This window comes from Prionailurus viverrinus, chromosome E1 (genome assembly GCF_022837055.1).
Source record: "Prionailurus viverrinus isolate Anna chromosome E1, UM_Priviv_1.0, whole genome shotgun sequence".
Classification (NCBI taxonomy): domain Eukaryota; kingdom Metazoa; phylum Chordata; class Mammalia; order Carnivora; family Felidae; genus Prionailurus; species Prionailurus viverrinus.
The window spans coordinates 4,397,414-4,419,189 of NC_062574.1; the positions used below are offsets into that span (position 1 = coordinate 4,397,414).

The 21,776-nt window shown below is 51.2% G+C and overlaps 1 protein-coding gene across 8 annotated transcripts in view; it reads right to left on the bottom strand.

Moving 5' to 3' along the window:
* Nucleotides 1–21,776, bottom strand: part of GAS7 (growth arrest specific 7) — a 214,705-nt gene that overhangs the window by 68,397 nt on the left and 124,532 nt on the right. For all 8 annotated transcript variants that reach the window (XM_047831879.1, XM_047831877.1, XM_047831885.1 and 5 more), the window contains exon 2: nt 19,023–19,143. In XM_047831879.1, coding sequence (XP_047687835.1) covers nt 19,023–19,143 — 121 coding nt within the window. The remainder of the gene's footprint in view (nt 1–19,022; nt 19,144–21,776) is intronic.

Here is a 21,776-nt window from a genome sequence, read left to right on the forward strand (position 1 = left end):
CCTCCGAGCAGGCTTCCTGGGCTCACGCCCCTCAGCACCTCTGGTGCCCTAGATGTGTCATCTGTGAGTTCTGCCTCTCTGTGTCCACCCTATCAGTCCTCCAGAGACTGAGACAAGCTTGGGCTCTTCCAGAACTCCCTCCAGAAGGAGCAGTGGGAGCTGGGGAGTGTGGCGTGAGTGGGGCAGGGCCCATGCAAGTGAGGACAGCACGGCCAGCACCACCGCCATCAGCTAGGATGCCGGAGGGATCCGGGGATGTCCCACTCGGGAAGGGTCAAGAAGGGGTGCCCAGGTAACGACCCCTACTCGCAGCTCTAGAACCAGACCCTTCCGTGCCGGTTTCAGACCCTGTGGGTGAAAAGGCAGTTCCTGGACGATCTAACGGCCCCCAGGAAGGGCCACTTGACGGAAGAGATTCTGGCATGAGAAGCTTTATCTCGATCCGCCTCCCACGGGGGCTTCCCCAACGACCCTCAACTCGGCTCACACAGCACGGATTCCCAGCGGCAGGGACGGATCAGGCGGCCTCTCAGCAAACGGAAACATGCAAAGTCTTTTTGCAAACTGCCATCAGTGGGCACGTCAGCAGGACTGTGTTCTGTGGGATCGATCGCCTACGTCTGATCGCCAGAGGGAGGGCTCCTGAGCCTGGGCCAGACCCTTACTTTCAGGCAGCGTGGACCACTGGGGCCCCCGAGTCCGCATCTTGAGTTGCAGCCAGAAATGCGTGGCAGGAGTCGAGCCCGAGGAGACCCGGAGCAGACGTGGGGACGTGTTAGCTAATGGCCCCCAATTTGCAGTGTCTACGAGCCGCAGGCAGTGCACGTGTGACCACGGTGGCCTCCGGGGCTGCTCCCCTGAGCTCTGAGAGCCCCCGTGCTCTGAGGACAGGGTGATACCAAGACTCTGCTGTTCAGGAGAAAAAAGGAATGGACGGTCCACCTGCCCTGGTGCTTCAAACGCCGTCCTCAACCCAGAGTTGCTGTTATGCACCTCAGAGGTCAGGCATTGGTGTCCTCCAGACAGATGTTCAAATCCCAAGTCAACCCCTTGGCAATGAATGGCGTGGCACCCGGCCTGCTTCCTCACTGCAAAGCAGGGATAACATTGCAGGAGTCCGGGGGTGCTGGATGAGCAGTCAGTGGGCCACACACAGCCTGACACAGAGGAAACCCTCAAAGCCCCGTAACGACAACGACAGTATTAATAAAACAAAACCCTCTCCGTTCCTTCCTTCTCTCTGCTTCCCAGCCTCCCACCCCAAAAGCCTCCTCCCTGCTTTCGACCCTGTTCATGCTCTCCCAGAGCACATCTCCCAAAGGGAGAGGGAGGGTAGGGCTCCCTCTCTGATGCTAGGGAGAAGAAGGTTCTAGAATGCCTTCCTTAGCACGTCTGAGCTGTAGAGGGTGTCCCTCAGCCAAAGAAACATCACTATCAGTGGTCTACCACTTTCCAGCAGCTCAAAGGATCCTTTCAGCAAAGCCTGTGATCCAGGCAGGACAGGGACCCTCACGCCTGGTTCACAGACCGTACAGAAGCTGGCGATGTCGTCGCAATAAAGCAGCAGTCCCTTTAGCGCCCTGGCCCTTTGACATTAGCCTGAACCAGTGGCTGGCTCCAGGCTACGTAGAGGCCCTAGAAAAGGAGGACCAGCCATGGCCAGAGAAATTCTAGTGGAGACGTGGGGCACCAGTGGGGCGCCTGGAACTCTCTGAGCCTGTCCTTTAAACCCTTTAGGGTCCCTGGTGTGTGTCAGCCCCCTTAAAGAGTGCACACCCGGGCAGACACACCAGGAATCCCTGACCTTGAGTCGAGGGATAACCAGGGTTGACTGCAATGCAGGAAAAAAACAGGTGGTAGCAGCTCACAGATATTATGACCCCCAACTTAATGGTTGAGCAAACAGGAGGTAGGTCCTGAGAAAGAAACCTTATCAAAACCGAAGCCTGGACCCTCGGAATCCGGGACTTACGCACAGGTACCTGCCAGAGCTCCCATCCTGTCTCCCCAAAACCTGGTGACTCATCGGGGTCATTGGGACCACTTGGTAAAAACACAGATTCCCAGACCTGGGACCTGAAAATTCTCCAGTCTCCGTGATTAACCAGATTTTGCGGGGGGGGGGGGGGAGGCGGGGCAAGTGGTAGAGTCCATAGTAATCTATCCCAAGAACCAGCCACAGACCAGAAGACACATAAATGAGACAAAACTTGAGGGTTAGGATCAGGCAAGGTTTGAAGCAAGACGCATGGCGGGAATGTAGGGTAATTTAAGGAACTCCCCAAACGCCCATCATCATTACCCGACCTTCTAAAACTATCAGGCTCACGACACCTGTCTCCAGAGAGCCACGGCTTTGACGTGAGGCACTTTGTCATCTATTCTAGTTCCAGGGGCAGACTCACGAATTAGAGTAGGACTGTCACAAACCCTTTCGCACGGCTCAGTCCTTAGACTCTTCCTAGAATAGGGGACCATGAGATGGAGAGGAGAAAGTGTGCGGTGAAGGAAGCCGAGAGGGAAAAGGCACCAAGGGAAGGTGCCAGTGGCTGCTTGATGGGGACAGAGCTGGCAGAGGGCGGAAGGCAGATCAGGGCCAACGGTTCAGACACGGGGAGAGCCCAGGTGACCTCACGGTCCTGCGTGCTCCTCGTCCACACCATTCAGACTTTCCGAGTACTAGCTACGAACAGGTGCCAAGCCTGGGGAGGGGATCCAGGAGCCCACAATTTTGTCCTGCTCTCAGGCAGCTGACGGTCTGGATGGGGAGCACGGATGACCTCCTCGTCCCTCAGCTACAGCACCTGCCCTCAAGTCCAGCCCTCCCAATGGATGTATCCTGAGGGCAGGGACTGGGTCAAATAAATGTATCCCTGTCTCCCAGGCACCAGGTAGAGTGGGCATTCGGTGTTGGAGGAATGAACGCAGACTCAGCTCAGAGCAAACATGAGAACTCAGTTTGGCTATGTGGCCAAAGGCTGCTTTTCACAAAGTGTGTGTGTGTGTCTGTGTGTGTGTGTGTGTGTGTGTGTGTGTCTAGATGAAAAGACAGACGAGTGGATGGAAAGACAAAGAAGGATCAGGCAGAACGGACAGACTTCCCATTCCCTTCACATAGCATGAATTACAAATCCCGCAAGCAGTCCAACCTAAAACGAGCAAAGAATACACGGTGGCTGGGGTGGGGGGGGTGGTGTTAAAGAAACATAATGGCAGATTACCAAGCGGAAGAGACGTCCGGTCTCACTCAAAACTGGAGAAACCCAAACAGAGATGACAGCAAGACACTGTTTTCTTACCCACCGGACACATAATGTCTTTTAAGACTGACAACCCCTCGTTACCAAGGATCTGGAAAAACAGGCTGGGAGTGTCTTGGAGAGGCAGTATGGCAATATTGATCAAAATCCCAAATGCACATGCCTTTTGACTTAACAACAGTTTTGGGGGTGTAGTGATGGCATCAGGACGAAGATATGTTTGGGGGCATGTTTTGTTAGAGGAGGAAAACTCCAGGGACACGCTGGGAATGCCCAGGGGACATGATGCCGTTGTTCCAGGGTATGAAGCGGATGAGGGTGTGCTGGGGTGCGGGGCGTGTCCAAAACACATGGCGAAGTGTACAAAAATGCACAGAAGGGTACAAAAGGTTCTCAGATGCATTTCCGAAAGGGGCCTACGTAGGGGCGCCTGGGTGGCTCAGTCGGTTGGGCATCCGACTTCGGCTCAGGTCATGATCTCACGGTTCGTGGGTTCGAGCCCCGCATCGGGCTCTGTGCTGATGGCTCAGAGCCTGGAGCCTGCTTCGGAGTCTGTGTCTCCCTCTCTCTCTGCCCCTCCTCTGCTTGCATGCACGCTCTCTCTCTTTCTCAAAAATAAATAAAATAAAATAAAATAAAATAAAATAAAATAAAATAAAATAAAATTTTTAAGGGAGGAAAAAAACAGTCCATGAGAGTGTACTAGAATATATTCGCCTCTTTTGCTGGCAAAGCCCTTTTCAAGTGTGACCTCAAAAGGAAGGAATGGAAAAAGCTAGAGACTGTCCCTACTCTCCATAAAAATCATCATCAGAACCTTGAAACGTCATTTTGCAAAATGGAACTATTTGTTACACATCATCAAGGCCCTTCTCTAAGAAGGGTGCAAACACCAGAGCTCGCTCTTTGTAGACCCACCTGCCTGCTTAGCCACCACTCCCTGGACCAGTGGACACAGCACAGAACGGCTTGGGTGGGTATCTTCGACCGTCAGCGGCCAGTTTCTGCTAAAAGGCTGCTAAGGAGAAGAAGCAAGTCTGCAGAGAGAAATACGTAGGAAGGAAAGCGAGCCCAGAGAAACAAGTAGGCATAACACCGCGAGGTCCCAGAGACAGGCCAAACAGCTCAGCACCTGATTTCTGGTCCTTAAGCTGGAGCTTCTATGAGACACCATATATCCTTCTCATCAATGCCCCCTTTTTTCCCCACAAGCCAGTTTGAACGGGCTTCTATTCTCCTGCCCACAGAAACTGCCCGGTAAACAGCCAAGGCCAGCCCTGAGGCCATCAGATCCACATCTGGAATATTCTTCTGTGGTCATGCTGCACTGGGGCCTCTTAACACAGCCCCAGGAGGACCTCCACAGCCTGTCCATGGAGAAATCACACCGCTCAACCGTTCAGAAGCTTCTCTTCTCACCAAGTGGGATTTTCCACCCATACATCACCTTTCTGATTTGTTTTCTGAGAAAGTCAGCCTTTATGAACCTCAGTCGCTCGGCACAGCTGATCCTTATTTAGAAGACTTTCCAGTAAAAGGTGTGACTTTATGTTTATAAATAATGCTCGAAATCACGGAGTGCTGCTTTTCACAAAGACACAGGAAACTGTCAGAAAGAGCTATGGTTATTTTGGGAACAGGAATAAGCCATCCTCCCTCCTGAGAGGCGACCGCCAAGGCACTTTCTGAGCCCTGCTGGAAGACCATCCGGCCCCCGAATCACAAAGGACCCCGGCCGCTCCTTTGGGCACACCGAAGTCCTTATCAGGAGCCAACAGTGCAAAACATGTACAGTCAGCGATTCTGGACATCACCACCTCTCTCCAACATCAAGAAAGGCTGTGCACGATAGACAGGACCACACAAGCTGGGGAAGAAACAGGCAGCACTTGAGAGTTGATGAAGTAAGATTTCCTTGGGAAACAGCACGAGCAGGTTGGAAAAAAACCTCTCTGCCAAGAGGCCTGCCAGCCTCACCCACTAAGGGAAATTCTAGAATGCTGCAAACAGGGGCAGCCTGCAGGGTGGGCCTAAACTGCTGTAATGCTTCTCCATCACCTGGAGGGCTGGTAAAGGCACCGAGTTTCGGAGTCAGGAGGTCTGGGCTGAGAGACTGCATTTCTGACAAGCCCCCCCGCCCACCTCCAGGTAATGCTGCTGGCCCAGGAACCCGACTTTGAGAACCACAGGCCTAGAGGGGGCCAAGGAAGGGCAGAGTTCTCTCCGCAGAAGTGCTTCCTCCTGGTAAAGGAGATATAGTATGTCTATATAGTGGAACATTCCTCGGCGATCAAAAAGAAGGAAATCTTGCTATTTAAAACAACAAGGATGGAGTATATTCTGCTAGGCAAAATTAGTGACAGAAACACAAATATCATATGATTTCTCTCATATGTGGAACTTAAGAAACAAAACAGAAGAACACAGGGGAAGGGAAGGAAAATTAAGATAAAAACAGGGAGGGGGGGCAAACCAGAAGAGACTCTCAAATACAGAGAATAAACTGAGGGTTGTTAGAGGGGATGTGGGTGGGGGGCTGGGCTAAATGGGGGATGGGCGTTAAGGAGGGCATTTGTCGGGATGAGCATTGAGTGTCATATTAAGTGATGAATCACTAAATTCTTTTCCTGAAATCATTACTACGCTATATGTTAACTAACTTGGATTGAATTTTTAAAAATACAAAAAAGACCAAATTAAAAAATAAAACTGCTTCCTCCTGTCTCCAGGTATTAGGGGAAAATTTTGGGTTTTTTAAAAAAATATTTATTTACTTTGAGAGAGAAAGGGAGAGAGAGAGAGAGAGCACAAGCAGGGGAGGGGCAGAGAGAGAGGGAGACAGAATCCCAAATATCACTGGGCTCGATCTTCCGAACCGTGAGATCATGACCTGAGCCAAAATCAAGCGTCGGATGTTAGCTGACTGACTCACCCAGGCACCAACCCCCAACCAAAAAAATTTTTAAAGGTACAACCATCAAAGCAACCCACAAATTACTCCTGACTTGAAAGGACCCACTGTTGACCGGTATTCCCTCCAAGCAGGTGGTGCTGTTAAAAATTGTAGCAAAGAGTCCATTTGGCCCCAGAGATCCAGGAAAAAAAAAAGTGAACCCCCCCAGAGGCAGGTGCTGTGAGAGCAAAAAAAGAACCCACCGGCACCACCAATATTCAGGCTGCCGTGGAATCCCCGTGAGGGCCTCATCTCCATGTCGAAAGTCCGCCAGCCAAGAAGACTGCATTTGTACACCCGGTCACTGGAACGCACTCTTTGTAGGGAACAGCTGAGCTGGGGGGTAGGGGGTGGGGAGGGGGGGACGTGGGAGGCCAAAGCGCTGGGTGGTCCCTCACCCATTCTGTTCTGGCTCCCAAGGGTCTGCTCCTGCTGCCCGCCGTGCACCCTTCCTGTACTGGCCTCCATATCAACACATATCATTTTTTTTTAATGTGGTTTTTTTTTTTTTTTTTTTTTTGAGAAGGAGACAGCACGCGAGCAGGGGAGGGGCAGAGAGAGAGGGAGACACAGAATCGGAAGCAGGCTCCAGGCTCTGAGCTGTCAGCACAGAGCCCAACACAGGGCTCGAACTCACGGACCTTGAGATCGTGACCTGAGCCGAAGTCAAGACGCTTCGCCGACTGAGCCCCCCAGGCGCCCCAACAGATGTCATTTTTATATACCAGTGGCAGAAAGCAAGTGAGGTCTTTATCTGGGGCCAGGGAAGAAGAGGGGTGAAGAAAAGAAGGCAGGAGTCCCTCTTGACTCTCAGCCCGACATTCTCCTCCCTTGGCGGGAGACAGCACATGGCCCGGCCCCCTTGGGTGCTCCTTACCCCCAGATAAATGAGACCAGGCTCCCCGACTGTGCACCCTGACCCCAGAAGAAACCCCAAAGCTTAGCAGTGCCCAAGATATGACGAGAGACTCCAACGGGAAAATGGCATCTGAGAGAGCAATGTGGAGTCCAGGAGGGTGGGCTGGGATCTGAAGATTGGGAAGAAAGAGAGAGCGTTGGGGCTCTCAGCTCCTGTCCTCTCTTGCACCTCAGAGGCATAACTTTTATCCTACTTATAAAATTAATACAGGTCCCCAGAGGAAACGCTGGAAAACACGGAAAAATCAGAGAGAAAACAGAAGTCCTCCCGGATCCGTCGCTGGGAAAGAACCACCACGGACCAACCCCCAGCCCCCCGCCCCAGCACCTGGAGGCAAAGGTGTGGCATGGGGGCCAGGGGGCCACCCCAACCTGCAGGAATCAGGGACAGAAGGAAGGTGGTGGCAGGGCTCAGGGCTATCTGCACAGCCACCAGGGTTCATCCCCTGGGAGAAATTCGGAGCATGAAACCAGCCGGATGCACTGTTGCAAACACAGGGAAATCAAGACTTCAGGATGCCGGGGACGCACGAAGGACTGACCAGAGCAGGAAAGGGCAAAGCTGGGGGCCCGACCCCCAGCCCGGTCCTCTCTGATGCGCTCAAAAACCGTTATGAGAACAATTCAAAGGATCTGGAAATCAGCTGCTTAATGTGTCTCTTTCCAGAAGCTTACATAAAAGCTTTTCTGCACGTCCCTCTCCTGGAAGCACCAGGATTCTGGGACCCAGGCGACTATTTTCAGCCAGAGCCCACGCCCTGCATTCCCCGACAGGCTGTCAATGCAACAGGAAAGGAGGCCACCTTCCGGCTGCTGGTGCTACTTTACCTGAGGGCCGGGTGTCAGAAACACAGGTGACAGGTCACACCTCTCCAAGGCCTTCTGGAGGATATGCTGCCACCCGTCTGACTTCACAGTGCCCAAAGAGATCACCGGTGGCCTGCCATGCCGGGGCCTGGGAAGCGTGTTGGTTTTCCGGGGCTTCCCCACAGAACACCACCAACCAGGGGGCTTAAACAACAGAAATGTGTTGCGCCCCAGTTTTGGGGGCCAAGAGCCAGAGATCCAGGTCTGGCGGGGCTGGTTCCTTTTGAGGGCTGTGAAGGAGAGTCTGTTCCAGCATCTGTCATCTGGGTCTTTGTATCACCTCCCCCTCCCCCTCCCCCGCCATGTATTTGCCACTATGCCCCAAATTCTCCTTTTTGTAAAGACCCCCGTGGATTGGATCGGGCCCACCGTGTTCCAGGACGACCTTATCTTAATTTGAGTATCTGTGAAGATCTTATATCCAAGGTCACGTCCACAGCTCCTGGGGGTTAGGATTTCAACATCTTTTGCAGGGGCACAGACATCAATCCCTATCAGGAAGCAAGGGGCTGGGGCTGGGGCTGGCTGTGAAGCCTGGGCTAGAAGTCCAGAGGGTCTGGGTCTGTGGCACCGCCCAGAGGGGCAGCAAGGGGACCGACCACCAGGGACCAGGAGACAGCTAAGCCCAAGTCTAACGCAGACCCCAGGGGGCCTCCGATCAGACCACATGTGCCCAGTCAGGCTGGCTGTGAACATACGAGCTATCAAACTGCTTCTGCTCTGACTTCTCTAACCCAAGTGCCCCCAGTCACCTGGAACCCCTACGAGGTCCCCACAATGGCCACGTGAGGGTTAATTTGGGGGGTGGGAGTGAGAGGCAGGACCCCCTCCCCCCTCCCCCGGGCATATTGCTCCCACAGCTCCTCCCTGTTCCAGACTGCAGGATCATTTCCACTCTCCCCCATTACAGGAGCTGTTTCTTCCGGGGCTGAGGGCATCTTCGGGCGTGCAGAGAAGCATTAAGCACAGCTGGTCGGGAGATTCAGTCAACAGCAACGACCGGGGGGCTGCCGTACGCAAGGCCCGGCTTATGGTGTGTGCAAAGGACAAGATCCTTCCAGCGCAGGGTCTCAGTGCCCCTGCGCTCGGCCCAGCACGCTGTTCCCAGGGGGCGGCATGAAGTAAACACATCCTGCATGACTAACTTCTCACCCTGTTCTCCTCCCACGCCTCTTGGATGAGCTCTGCCTACTCTGGAATCCGACTGGGACTGAAGTAACAAAAACGCTGTTACCCCACTCCGAGATCTTCCTCCGATAACAAAGATCTGATCATCGGGAAACCCGCGCCAGCTTTACGGACGGAGGCGCGTTCCCAAACTGTGGCGGGTGATGGGCATGCTGGTGTTGCGACTCTTTGGTTTCAGAGAATCTTAGAGCCAGAAGGGATCTTCAGAGAGGTCTATGCAAGCAGGAAAGAAAACCTGAGATCCAACCCACGAGGAAAAGACCCGTTTAACAATCCCCTCTCCACCTGAAGGATGCAGTCCGTCTTTGCAAACATGTAAACATGTAGCCTGTGTGCACTGTGAGCCCACACCGCCCTCCCCCGTAAGAAGCCATCCAAGTGGATAATTGGAGCTGAGCACAGAGAGGCATTAACAAACACTTGTTGCTTGATAATCAATTCTTGCGGCGCTCGCCCACTCACTGATCAGAATGCAACCTACAGATCCTTTCCATTTTTGCTAGGGGGTTCCCAAGGCTCTGTGGACTCTCACCCTTTAAGCAGCTACCCGGTTTCCACTGTCCAGACTGCCCTTCCAGATGGACCCCAACTTCCTGCTGCAGCCACAGGTTCCCAGAGCCCCAACACACACACACACACACACACACACACACACACACACACACACACAGACTTCACGCCAGCCCCGGAAAGGCAATGCTTCCTGCGCTGATAGTCAGGTGCACCCAAAACCTCCAGGAATAAGGCAGCACATGAGATGAGCCGGAGGTCCTTGCTGAAATAGATGCTTTGTAACTATATACCAGTCAGCCATTTCTCCCTGGATTCTCTTTTGAGTTATTTTAATTTTTATTTAAAAAAATTTTTTAACGTTTATTCGTTTTTTGATAGAGACAGAGCGTGAGTGGGGGAGGGGCGGAGAGAGAGGGAGACACAGAATCGGAAGCAGGCTCCGGGCTCTGAGCTGTCAGCACAGAGCCCGATGCGGGGCTCGAACTCACGGACCCGTGAGATCATGTCCTGAGCTGAAGTCGGACACTCAACTGACTGAGCCACCCAGGCACCCCCATGTTTTATTTCAGAGAGAGAGAGAGCGTTTGACCAAGGGAAAGGGGAAGAGAGAGAGAGAGAGAGAGAGAGAGAGAGAAAGCTTAAGCAGACTCCATAGTCAGCACGAAGTCCAACACAGGACTCGATCCCACAACCCCGGGATCATGCCCTGAGCCAAAATCAAGAGTTGGACGCTCAACTGACTGAGCCACCCACGTGCCTCACTCCCTGGATTCTTGATTCTCTTACCGGATCGGATCCCCTTTCTTAATCTCCGATTTCCAAGAGCATTTATAAAATGAATATATAAATATACATAAATATAAATAAATCCTGCCGACTGGGTGTCCAATGTCACCTCTCTTACGCATTACTTGGTATAAAACCACGAGGCTCTGTCTCAACGCAGGTCAAAACTCCAACACCCACAGGAACTGGACACACAAAACGCAGGCATGCGACGAAGGGTAAGAAAAATCAGGGGGAGTGAGGCAACCTTCTCAGCTCCTCCCGGCTTATGTGCACGCAGGAAGGTGGGTCCAATGCGGCCACACCCCATGATTCTTCAAGAGAAGACAAGTTAACCGATGTTCATGGAAAACGTCCCAATTTGCCAACGTTGTCAAGTCACTGAACATTTTAACTCGCTACGTACGCAGAATAATGCCGACCCCTGGTCTCAAGACAATCCAGCACATGACCTCCGTCACACCTGCACCTCTTCCGGGCAGTTCAGCAGAATCTGGAGGTGCTGACCCTGTTGTGACTGTCAGGTCTCCTACAGACACAGAGGCACCCTAATGCCGATGCCCTAGAAATTTAGTCATCGTGGATGAGCACTGTTTTATTTTATTTTTTTTTAATGAGTTCAAGCCAAGCAAACACCATTTTCTATGGGTCCACAACTCACAGCCATATTGTACTCTTATTTTGGCCTTTAATGAATGAATATTGCTCAAGCTAATAACCGATAGAGATCCCGCCACCTGATATGGTTGGTTTACCCTGACAGGGATGGATCAGCCACTCCAGCCCATCAGATGCCACCAAACTCCGCTCACGGGGTCACGGGGCTCTGCGTGATGTGCGGTGAGGGGTCAGTAACTCTACGCTGGCACTTGCTTCCAGAGCAAAGCTGAGGCGAGTTAGCAAGCCCCGTCTAAAAACCTCCAGAGAAGAGCAATACAAAAGTAGAAACCTTACGGCCTCTTGCCGTATCAAAGGCTTGAACGATTTCACTAGACTCTTAAGTTCCCTTTGAAGACAAGGATCGTGTTCGTTCGGTCCAGATGTCACGATGGGAACATGAAAATCGTAGAAGCCTCCAAATGCTCTGACTTAACCACAGCCAGAAGCAAAGTCGACACAAGCGTTCACAGGGGTTTTTCTAGTGGCAAAAATGCTGAGATTAAAAAAAAAAATTTTTTTTTGAACTTTTGACTCGAATGCTCTGAAATTAAAAGATCTGCCACTCATCCTGGTTAGAAGTATCGGGATAAAGACTGGAAGGTGTCCACAAGTCCGTTACCTTGACAACACCGAAGAATATAAATGCTAGCCAGGCTGAAGGGTCTTTCGTGGCAGGTTTATACTCAATCTGTGACTTGTCGGCGTAAAATTGAGTAATCTGTTCGGAAGCGGCTCGTCTTGGAGATTCCGCCTGAACTACAGTAGCTTACGGTTATACAACCTTTAACCTCGAGACTAGAATATGTGTTTACTTGTTTGAAGAAAATTGTGTTTTTTCCACTGTACCTCTTTTAAAGAAAATTGGATTTAAGTTTACTCTTCAACCTCATGCTATTTGATCTGCTGACTATGCCCTCATCAATCTCACGGTCTCCTTGCAAGTCAAAAATGGGTGGGAACTATTAGAAAGCGCTTAAAAATATAAAGCAGACGTTTTTACTCTTTCCAAAGAACAGATTCTGACTCAATAGGTCTGTGGTGGGACCTGCCTGCATATTGGTATTTTTTTTAATGTTTATTTATTTTTGAGAGAGAGAGAGAGAGAGAGAGAGAGAGAGCAGAGGAGGGGCAGAGACAGAGGGAGACACAGAATCCAAAGCAGGCTCCAGGCTCCGAGCTGTCAGACCCCGACGCGGGGCTCAAACTCACCAACTGCGAGATCATGACCTGAGCTGAAGTCGGACACTTACTTAGCTGACTGAGCCACGCAGGCACCCACCTTTTTAAAATTTTCTTTTTAATATTTATGGTAGCAAAAAAAAATTTTTTAATGTTTATTTTTGAGAGAGACACACAGAGTGTAAGCCAGGGAGGGGCGGGGGGGGGGGGGGGACACAGAATCTGAAGCAGGCTCCAGTTGGACGCTTAACCGACTGAACCACCCGGGTGCCCTTTAATGTTTGTGGTATTTTTAAACAAACTCCCTAGGTATTTCGAATGCCCACCAAAGTTTGGGAATCAGGCAGAAGGAAACTCCAACCAAGACATCATATGCCTCTTTTTATTGTGTTAATTTATATACCATAAAATCCTCTCTAAAAGCACGTAATAGTTTCTACTATGTTCACACAATTGTGCAGATATTACCAACTATCTAATTTTGTAACACTTTCATCATCTAACCCTCGTACCCATCCGAGGTCTCTAATCCTCCCCTCTCCCTGCCTGGGAAACCACTCATCTACTTTCTGTATTTATGTCATTGCCTATCCTGGGTATTTTGCGTAAATGGAACCATATGGTGTATGATTTTTGTATCGGCTTCTTGCGCTCAACATGATGTTTTCAAGGTTCATCCGTGTTGCAGCAGGTGTCCACAAGTATTTCCTTCCTGTTTATGCCTGAGTAAGATCCCATTTTTAAGGATACAGCTCATTTTGTGTATCCATTCATCGTGTGACAGACATTTTGGTTGTTTCCAGCCACGATGAAGAATGCCATCATGAATATTCACGTACAGGTTTTCGCGTGTATATAACCAATTCTCTTGGGTATGTATCTAGGAGTAGAATTGCTGGGTCATATCCCACACATTTCTTTTTTTTTTTCTTTAACGTTTGTTTATTTTTGAGAGAGAGAGAGGGTGCAAGCAGGGGAGGGGCGGGGCACAGGATCCAAAGTGGGCTCCTCACTGACAGCAGTGAGACCGATGTGGGGCTTGAACTCACGAACCGCAAGATCATGACCTGAGCCGAAGTTGGACACTCAATCGACTGAGCCACCCAGGCGTCCCTCACACATTCCTTCATGTGTCACTTACATATCTGGATAATTTGCTGCTAATCGGTGACCCCGCCTAACAGCCAATGAGGATAGTTCTTACACTCTGGACCAATCAGCTGCCTTTTCCACATTAACTCAACTTCCTAGAACACAGTAAACAATACAATCCTTTTTGTCTCCTTTGTCTTGGTTTTTTACGGGTCTTCCATATCCTGGCTGTGGGCAGGACTCTAACCCACTCGGCATTTGCCAAAGTTCCAAGATTACTGCCCTTCAAAAAGGCTGAGATTCGAGGAATGTGTTGTGCACTTTAAATGCTACCTTAACGCTACAAATTAAAATGGATTCTCTGCGAGGAAAAACAAAACCCACACAGAAACAGATTAATAATAAGTGCTAAGGTCTAACAGCTTTGCGCAAAGAGTCCATTAGATAAAAATAAGAAAGCCAAAACAAGAAACGTGTACGAATGCAAACACACATACACACACGCGCGCGCACACACAGCGAACTCAAATCAACTAAACGTGCCAAGAAAAAGCAACATTCTCATCTCACATTTGTTCAACACAGATGGACAGAAGAAAACACATAGAGGTTTCTGAGTGTAGAAGTTTCTCCGGGCAACTGTTATTAACAGGGAATTATCAGGGCTGTTCTATCTGGAGAACGAGAAAAACATCCAATTATTTGTAACAAAGAAGAGGTCAAACAATGCTTTTGAAAGTGTTCTACTGGAAAACTTACCCACAAACTCACATTAATTCCTGGTGTAATAAAGTTAAATGGGAATCTACTCATTTAAAGAAAAATTAAAACAAGAAATCAAGAGAACAACCGGCCATTTGGCAAATGAATCCAAAAAGCTCAAAACCTGGTGAGGCCCTCCGAGCTTCACTCACAAACATAATAAAACATTTGTACGTATGGATACTTTATCAAAAAAGCAAAAACAATTCCTAGCTCCTCTGGGCTTCGGCTGGGGCTCCAAGAAGATAGTTGTGTTTCCCTTAAAAATAAATTTTAGGGGCGCCTGGGTGGCGCAGTCGGTTGAGCGTCCGACTTCAGCCAGGTCACGATCTCGCGGTCCGTGAGTTCGAGCCCCGCGTCAGGCTCTGGGCTGATGGCTCGGAGCCTGGAGCCTGTTTCCGATTCTGTGTCTCCCTCTCTCTCTGCCCCTCCCCCGTTCATGCTCTGTCTCTCTCTGTCCCAAAAATAAATAAAAACGTTGGAAAAAAAAATAATTAAAAAAAAAATAAATTTTATTTTGGGGTGCCTGGGTGGCTCAGTCGGTTGAGCGTCCGACTTCGGCTCAGGTCATGATCTCGCGGTCTGTGGGTTCGAGCCCCGCGTCGGGCTCTGTGCTGACACCTCAGAGCCTGGAGCCTGCTTCGGATTCTGTGTCTCCCTCTCTCTCTGACCCTCCCCCGTTCATGCTCTGTCTCTGTCTCAAAAGTAAACATTAAAAAAAAATTTTTTTAATAAAAATAAATAAATAAATAAATCACCTCTATCATAAACTTGATCTATATTTCAGTTTCTGAGTGTCTTTCTCAACCATCTTTTCTCATTTGCCCTTCACAATATTGCCTTATTTCTCCTGAATTCTTCCGATCTCTGACAATTATTTCAAAGTCTCCCTTGCCCCTCCTTCCATGTTTCTCTGCAGGACTCTCTCCTAGAGGTTCGCCCTGGGTGATGATCTCCTGAATTTCACAGCTTCATTCCTCCGTTCACGATGAAATGAAAATTCTGGACTGCCCTCTGTGGTCGTACAGGTTGGTCACTGCATAATGCTGCCAGGCCAAAGGGGTAAGAAGAGGTGAAATCCATTCTGCTTTCTGCTTGCCAAGCCAGGCACCCACATGGATCCCCAGATCCTCATCTCCGGCCCAGGTGCCCCCCCCCCATGTCACAGACGCATCCGTCTAAACATAGGCTGGCCAGCTCTCCAAGGAACCCTACGTGCAACATGGATTTTTGTCTTCTCCCCTCCAAACCCGTTCCTCCCTCGCGTCCCAGGTGCTCCCTGCACGGCTCCATCACACAAAGCAAAACAACTCAGAGGAGCCTTGAGTCCTTCTTTCCCTCACCTGCTACATCCTGTCGACGGATTCTACCTCCTCCCTCCCCAGCTACAGCTGTAGGTGTGGCGCTGACCTCATTCCTTCTATTCTCATTTTGTTTGCGTGGGCCCATGCTCACCGCCCCTGCTTCCTCCCCTCTGCTACCCAAGCAGTCTTGCCACGCTGTTCTGATCACGTCAGGCCTCTGCTTGAATGCCTTCTAGAGCTGTCTGTTGCCCTCAGGGCAAAGTCCCAGGTCCTCCCGGTGTCTCGTGGGGTCATTGGTGGGTCAGACTTTTCCCCGCCGTCTCGCCCTTGTGGCGCGGTGACCCCCGCATGGAATCCCCGAGTCCAGGGTCCCTCCCTCTTCCAAGACCCAGCAAAAGCTGGTGACCCTCTACCCCAGAGCCCCCAGATGTCAACACTAACACTCACAATGCCTGTGGGCATGTGCTGTCTAGGACGCCAGTGTTCCAAGGCGGAGACGGCTTCCTGTCCGAATCGGCATCCCCACAGCCCAGCCCGGCCGCCAGCGCTGTGACGATGCCTGTCCCTAAAATCCTCAATGGATTTCAAAATAAACAGATGAGCCAGAGAAAGGTAATACAAATGTAAACTTGGCTGTCAATATGTGGTGTAGAAACAGGGACCGAACACCCACCGTGCCCAAGCGCCCTCTGAGAAGCCATCAGGGATTAAGGGACACCAGAAGTATCTGGAAGAGAGGGAGATGAACAGGAAGACGAGAAGAAAGGTGTGTGGGGGCCAGAGCAGGGTGCACGGCCCTGGCCCGGGTCACATGGCAGGAGAGGCCCCAGGGCTGGGGCAGAAAGGGGGGAACGCGGCTGGCCAGGCCAGGACGAGACACAAAGTCAAATGCCCCCGGGGAGTCAGGAGGTCAGGAGGAGAGCAAGAGGCTGTTCCGACAGGTGCTTCCCCCACAGAAGGGCGATCAGATCCAAAAATGTCATCGGAAGCCCAGCAGCCAGAATCAGAAAGATAGCTGGGCTTCTGTTCCCTCTGGCTAAAGAACAAAATCCTTACTATGATGTTCAGGGTCCGCACGATCTCTCCAAATAGGACTATCTCTTTGCCGTCAGAAAGGCATTTCCCGGGGCATCCGACTGTGGCTCAAGTCATGATCTCGCGGTTCGTGGGTTCGAGCCCCGCGTCGGGCTCTGCCCTGACAGCTCAGAGCCCGGAGCCTGCTTCGGATTCTGTGTCTCCCTCTCTCTCTCTGCCCCTCCCCCGCTGGTGCTCTGTCTCGTTTCAGTGTCTATAAACAAAGTTCTATTGGAACACAGCTACACTCAGCGGTTTCCGTGTCGTCTGTGGCAGCTTTCATGTGACGAGGACAGAGCTGAGGAGCAGTGACGGAGACCACAGGAGACTCACGAACAAAAACGTGTCACTGCCTGACCCTTTACAGAAGACAGTCTGCCCGCCCTTGGTGTAGAGTCTCTGGGGGATCAGTATATCCCCGGACCCGCAAGAAAGCCCTGACCGCCAGGCACAGGTGAAAAGCCTGGGCCTCAGAAAAATAGCCCCCAGACACTGTCAGTTAATTAAAATGGGACTTTAATATCCCCTTAACGAAGACGGGAGAGTTACATTAACAGTAGTAGCATATGCCCGCAGTGGAGCATCACGGAGCCGTGTTGCAACATTAGTTCCAGTAACATGTACACATACAGAAAGACGCTGTCTGACCAGTTCCCAGAACCTGGACCGTTCTTCCGATTTGTTAAGAAGAATGAGCACGCATGTGTTAGAAGGTAAGAGGATACAAACGTCTGCAACGACGTGCAGGATAAACAGCTTTAGGGAAGGCAACCACAGATTTTTACTTTTTATTTCTTTTCACACCCAGTGAGTTTCTTAACCAGGAACGTTCTACTCTCTAATTAAAAAAATGAAATGAAATGAAATGAAATGAAATAAAATAAAATAAAATAAAATAAAATAAAATAAAATAAAATAATAAAATAAAATAAATAAAATAAATAAAATAAAATAAAATAAATAAATAAAATAAATAAAATAAAATAAAATAAAATAAATAAAATAAAATAAATAAAATAAAATAAATAAAATAAAATAAATAAAATAAAATAAATAAAATAAAATAAAATAAAATAAAATAAAATAAATGCAGATTTTACCAAGCCTCTCTTGACCACCCACCCTCACTCAGCCCCTTTGCAACAGAGTGGGCTGATTCAGGACGAGAATCCATCCGAGACCCTGAGGACCTCGGTCGGCATCATGCTGTGCCTAGAACTTCCTCTGAAACCTCAAAGGCCGACCACGGTGCAAGGCCATTCAAGTGTGTGTTTGGAGGAAGCTTGAGATTAGAACGATCAGAAATAGTTCCACTTCCCTTTTCCTAGAAACCCCAGTTACCGCCTCTGCTGGAACAAGCCCCTCAAGCCCGCAGGGGACGAGAACACAAACCAGCGACCCCTAGCGGCAGCTGCTTTCTCTGCTGCTCCCTCTGAAAGGCTGGCTCCCCGTTACCAGGACCCCTCCGAGGGTGGCCTTGCAATCACCGACCATAGTAACGGTACCACTGGGTCGGAAGAGGTGACCGTTAAGTCAGGTGGGCACAGACACGGGAGGTGAAGGACCAAGGCAGGGCCGACACGTGGACATAGACTGTATTTCACATCCCGCCTTGACACGCACATCTGTGATTCGCCCCACATCGAACCTTCTGTGTTTCCCTCCTCTGGGGAGGTGTGGAGGCCAAGAGACAGAGCCCTCTGGCTGCATTTGCTCTGCCCTGCCCTGCCCAAGACCACCCTGTTCTAGAACCTACTGCTGCTCCTTCTATACACCTTCCCTAGCCTTCTTGCAAGCCCCACTCTACAGCCCGCATGCTGGGGGGGTCCTGGAGTCACCGTGAGGCCCAGGAAGTCCACAACAACCGAGTGCAAGGAGGTGTGGTCCCAACTCAGCTCAGAACTGCACATGGGACCCGTGTCCTCTATTAGAAAAAAATAATTCGCAAGTAACCCCAGAATTTCCCAATGAGCATCCCAAGAAACACGAGCCAGTGGGATACTTCGGGGAAGATGTTGCAGTCAAATTAGGGAAACCCCACACCGGCAACCCCTGTTCGTGGAAGCTTCTGTCTTATTAGCACAGGCCACACTCCCAGAGGATCCTACAGTAGCTAAACCTTGCTTACTCGGCTTAAACCAGATGTTGACCTGAGAACCTTCTGAGGTCCCGCTTTGGGAACTGGTCCCAGACCATGAGACTGGGTTCGACGGAGATGCCGGGGGTGGCTGTGAGTTTCCAGAGATGACCCCCAACCCTGAAGGGCGGCCCTCCCCATCCGGCACGGACCCCCACCACCCGGCACCGTGGGGAAAGCAAGAGTCCCCCACAGCCCCGGAGGTAGGTTTCCGAAGAAACAGTCTGAGCATCGGTCGGTACACGCCAGAGGAGGACAGAAACCCCGAGGGAGGCTGGTGCAAGGTCCCTCTGCCCCCCCCCCCCCCCCCCCCCCCGAGCAGGACTCACCATTGGTGGTCGTGTTGACATAGTAACGCCGACCCTGAGGAGACAAGTAACTCTGCCAGCCAGGCGGAAGGAGGGTAATCTGGCTCTCCTCTCCCGGCGGTGGGGGGACCATTCCAGGTTTCTGTGGAAGAGGAGAGAAAAGGTCACACACCGCGGGCACGGGGGGCTGTCGGGGTCAGGCGCTCACAGGGCCTGCACCTGTGCTTGCTCCGGGGCGCCATCACTCTGCACACCCCCGGCTGCAGAACCTGAAGCCAGAGCGCCTCGGGACCCCCGAGGACAGCAGCAGACGAGGCCCCGAGGCCGGCTGTGTGAACCTAGCAGAAGTAATTAACGCAAGTCTCAGCAGAGCGCGATGCAAAAGCTTCTCAGACAACGCCGAGAACGGACGGAGGGCAAGGGGGGGGCTTTTCTGGTCCTGCATCCAAATCTCTCTGGGGGAGATCTGGAGAGAACCGGGCTCACGGGCCAAAACGCGACTCCCTTTTGCTCACGTGCGCTTACGGTGGGGTTTAATTCTTTTGACCAGGGGGAGCAGTGTTCTTAAAAATAAAAATTGGAGAGGTGTGCCTGGGTGGCTCAGTCAGTTCAGCGTCTGACTTTGGCTCAGGTCATGATCTCGCAGTTCGTGAGTTCGAGCCCCATGCCAGGCTCTGTGCTGACAGCTCAGAGCCCGGAACCTGCTTCCAATTCTGTGTCTCCCTCTCTCTCTGCCCCTCCCCTGCTTACCCTGTGTCTCTCTCAAAAATAAATAAACGTTTTTTAAAAAAAATTTTTAAATAAATAAGAATAAAAATCAGAGAGGGGAGGCTGCATGGCTCAGTCGGTTAAGCACCCAACTTTGGCTCAGGTCATGATCTCACGGTTCGTGAGTTCAAGCCCCGCGTTGGGCTCTGTGCTGACAGCTCGGAGCCTGGAGCCTGCTTTGGATTCTGTGTCTCCCTCTGTGTCTGCCCCTCCTGTGCTCATGCTCTGTCTCTCTCTCTCTCTCTCTCTCAAAAATAAATAAACATTAAAAAAGAAAAAAAAAGCAAGCAGTGCAGACACATGGTTCCTTGGCTCTCCTGCTCCTGTATTTTCTTAAGGCTGCAAAACCGCGTACATGTGCCCTGCACGCCCTCAGCAGGGACCCGGTCAATCCTAGATGCTCCCGGGACCCTGAGTAAACACGGCCTCCCCATGGCCAACTTCCGTCTCCACGGCTTTTAACCCACAGTGCGTCTTCGATTCAGTATGGACAGGTGTCCCAGCACCGGGTGCCGGACAGCGGCCAGGCGGCCTCCTCCCCAGCAGGGCATGTCCAGAATCCCAACACACACCTGATCACATCTACCTGGACCTCCAGACACCTGCTGTGGCTCCTCCCACATCGGCATGTGGTCAAAACACACACACAGCAAACAGTCTTATGAGGAGTCCAGTGTGCAGGTGCACACGTGTGTGTGGATAAAATATCCCACATACAGGAGATGTGCATCTTGGCTGAGTGGAGCTGGGAGTATTACAGGAATGAGAAGGCTATGAGGCTTCACGTAAGAGAGGAATATTCTAGAACCCAGGGGGTAAGACGGCAGGCTGCTTCTGTGGAGTCAGGTGTCTTAGAGCATCCAAGAAGGGAAGGCCATATTTGGTGTTTCTCCTAGCAGCCCCGGGGAGGAAATGGGCAATTGTTAAAGGGTATTAAGCAAGGGTCAGAGACGGACACAGCCAGAAATAGGGTACAGAGGAGAGAGGGACCCAGAAGCAAAGGGGAAACGGCCCTCCGGCCTGGGGCTCAATCCTGACTCAGCCCCTGAGCAGCCACATGACTTGGGGAAGTGACTCAGCCAACTGCTTTTATCTGTACATCCACAAAACCGAGGGGGAAGACAGGAGCCCTGCTGCGGAAGGCGCCATGGACGTGAACGATAACGCACTCAGCACCTAGGAGAGTCCCTGTCACCAAGATGCCTCGTAGCTGAGGGTTCCCGGCGGGAGGGACGCGTTTAAGAGCCCAGTGAGACCCGGTTTCACGCAGCCTCTGCCCCCTGGATGTGAAGTTCAGGGGCCCACAGTCCAGCCTAGCACTCTACCACGTCTGAAACAATGTCACCGTTAACTGTCGCTCCTCCCCAGACCTCTGTGTCCAAGACTGTGCAATTCAAAGGGCAAAGACCCACCCGCTGGGGAGGTTAACGCATTAAGAGGGTGACGAACACGGAGGCCGGGTGGTGAGCAGACTGCTAGCTCCTTGGGGTGGGGGGGCAGTTGAGGGAGTGGAGGGAACTTCTGACCCTCCATGGCCTACCTGTGACACAGCAAACAATGACACCTGTCCCGTGTCCATGGCTACACAGTGCTTTTCGTCTTCAGAATGACTCTAGGGGCCACCTGGGTGGCTCAATAGGTCAAGTGTCTGAGTTTGGCTCAATGTCATGATCTCGCGGGCCTTGAGTTCCAGCCCTGCATCGGATTCACTGCTGTCAGTGCAGAACCCGCTTTGGATCCTCTGTCTGCCTCTCTCTGCCCCTCCCCTTCCCTCAAAAATAAACAAACATTAAAAAAAAAAAAAAAGAATGACTCTAGGGGATTTATCTAACTCTGTGGGATCAGACTAAGCCTTGGCTTCCATTATAGGACACTGATGACCACAGAGGTACCCTGACTGCCTTGAGGTCTTACCCATCTAGGAAACGCAGGATTCTCCCTGCCTAGACCCTACAGAGGACACCTGTCGGGGAGGACCTCTGATTCTGAGCCAGGAAGGGCCAACTT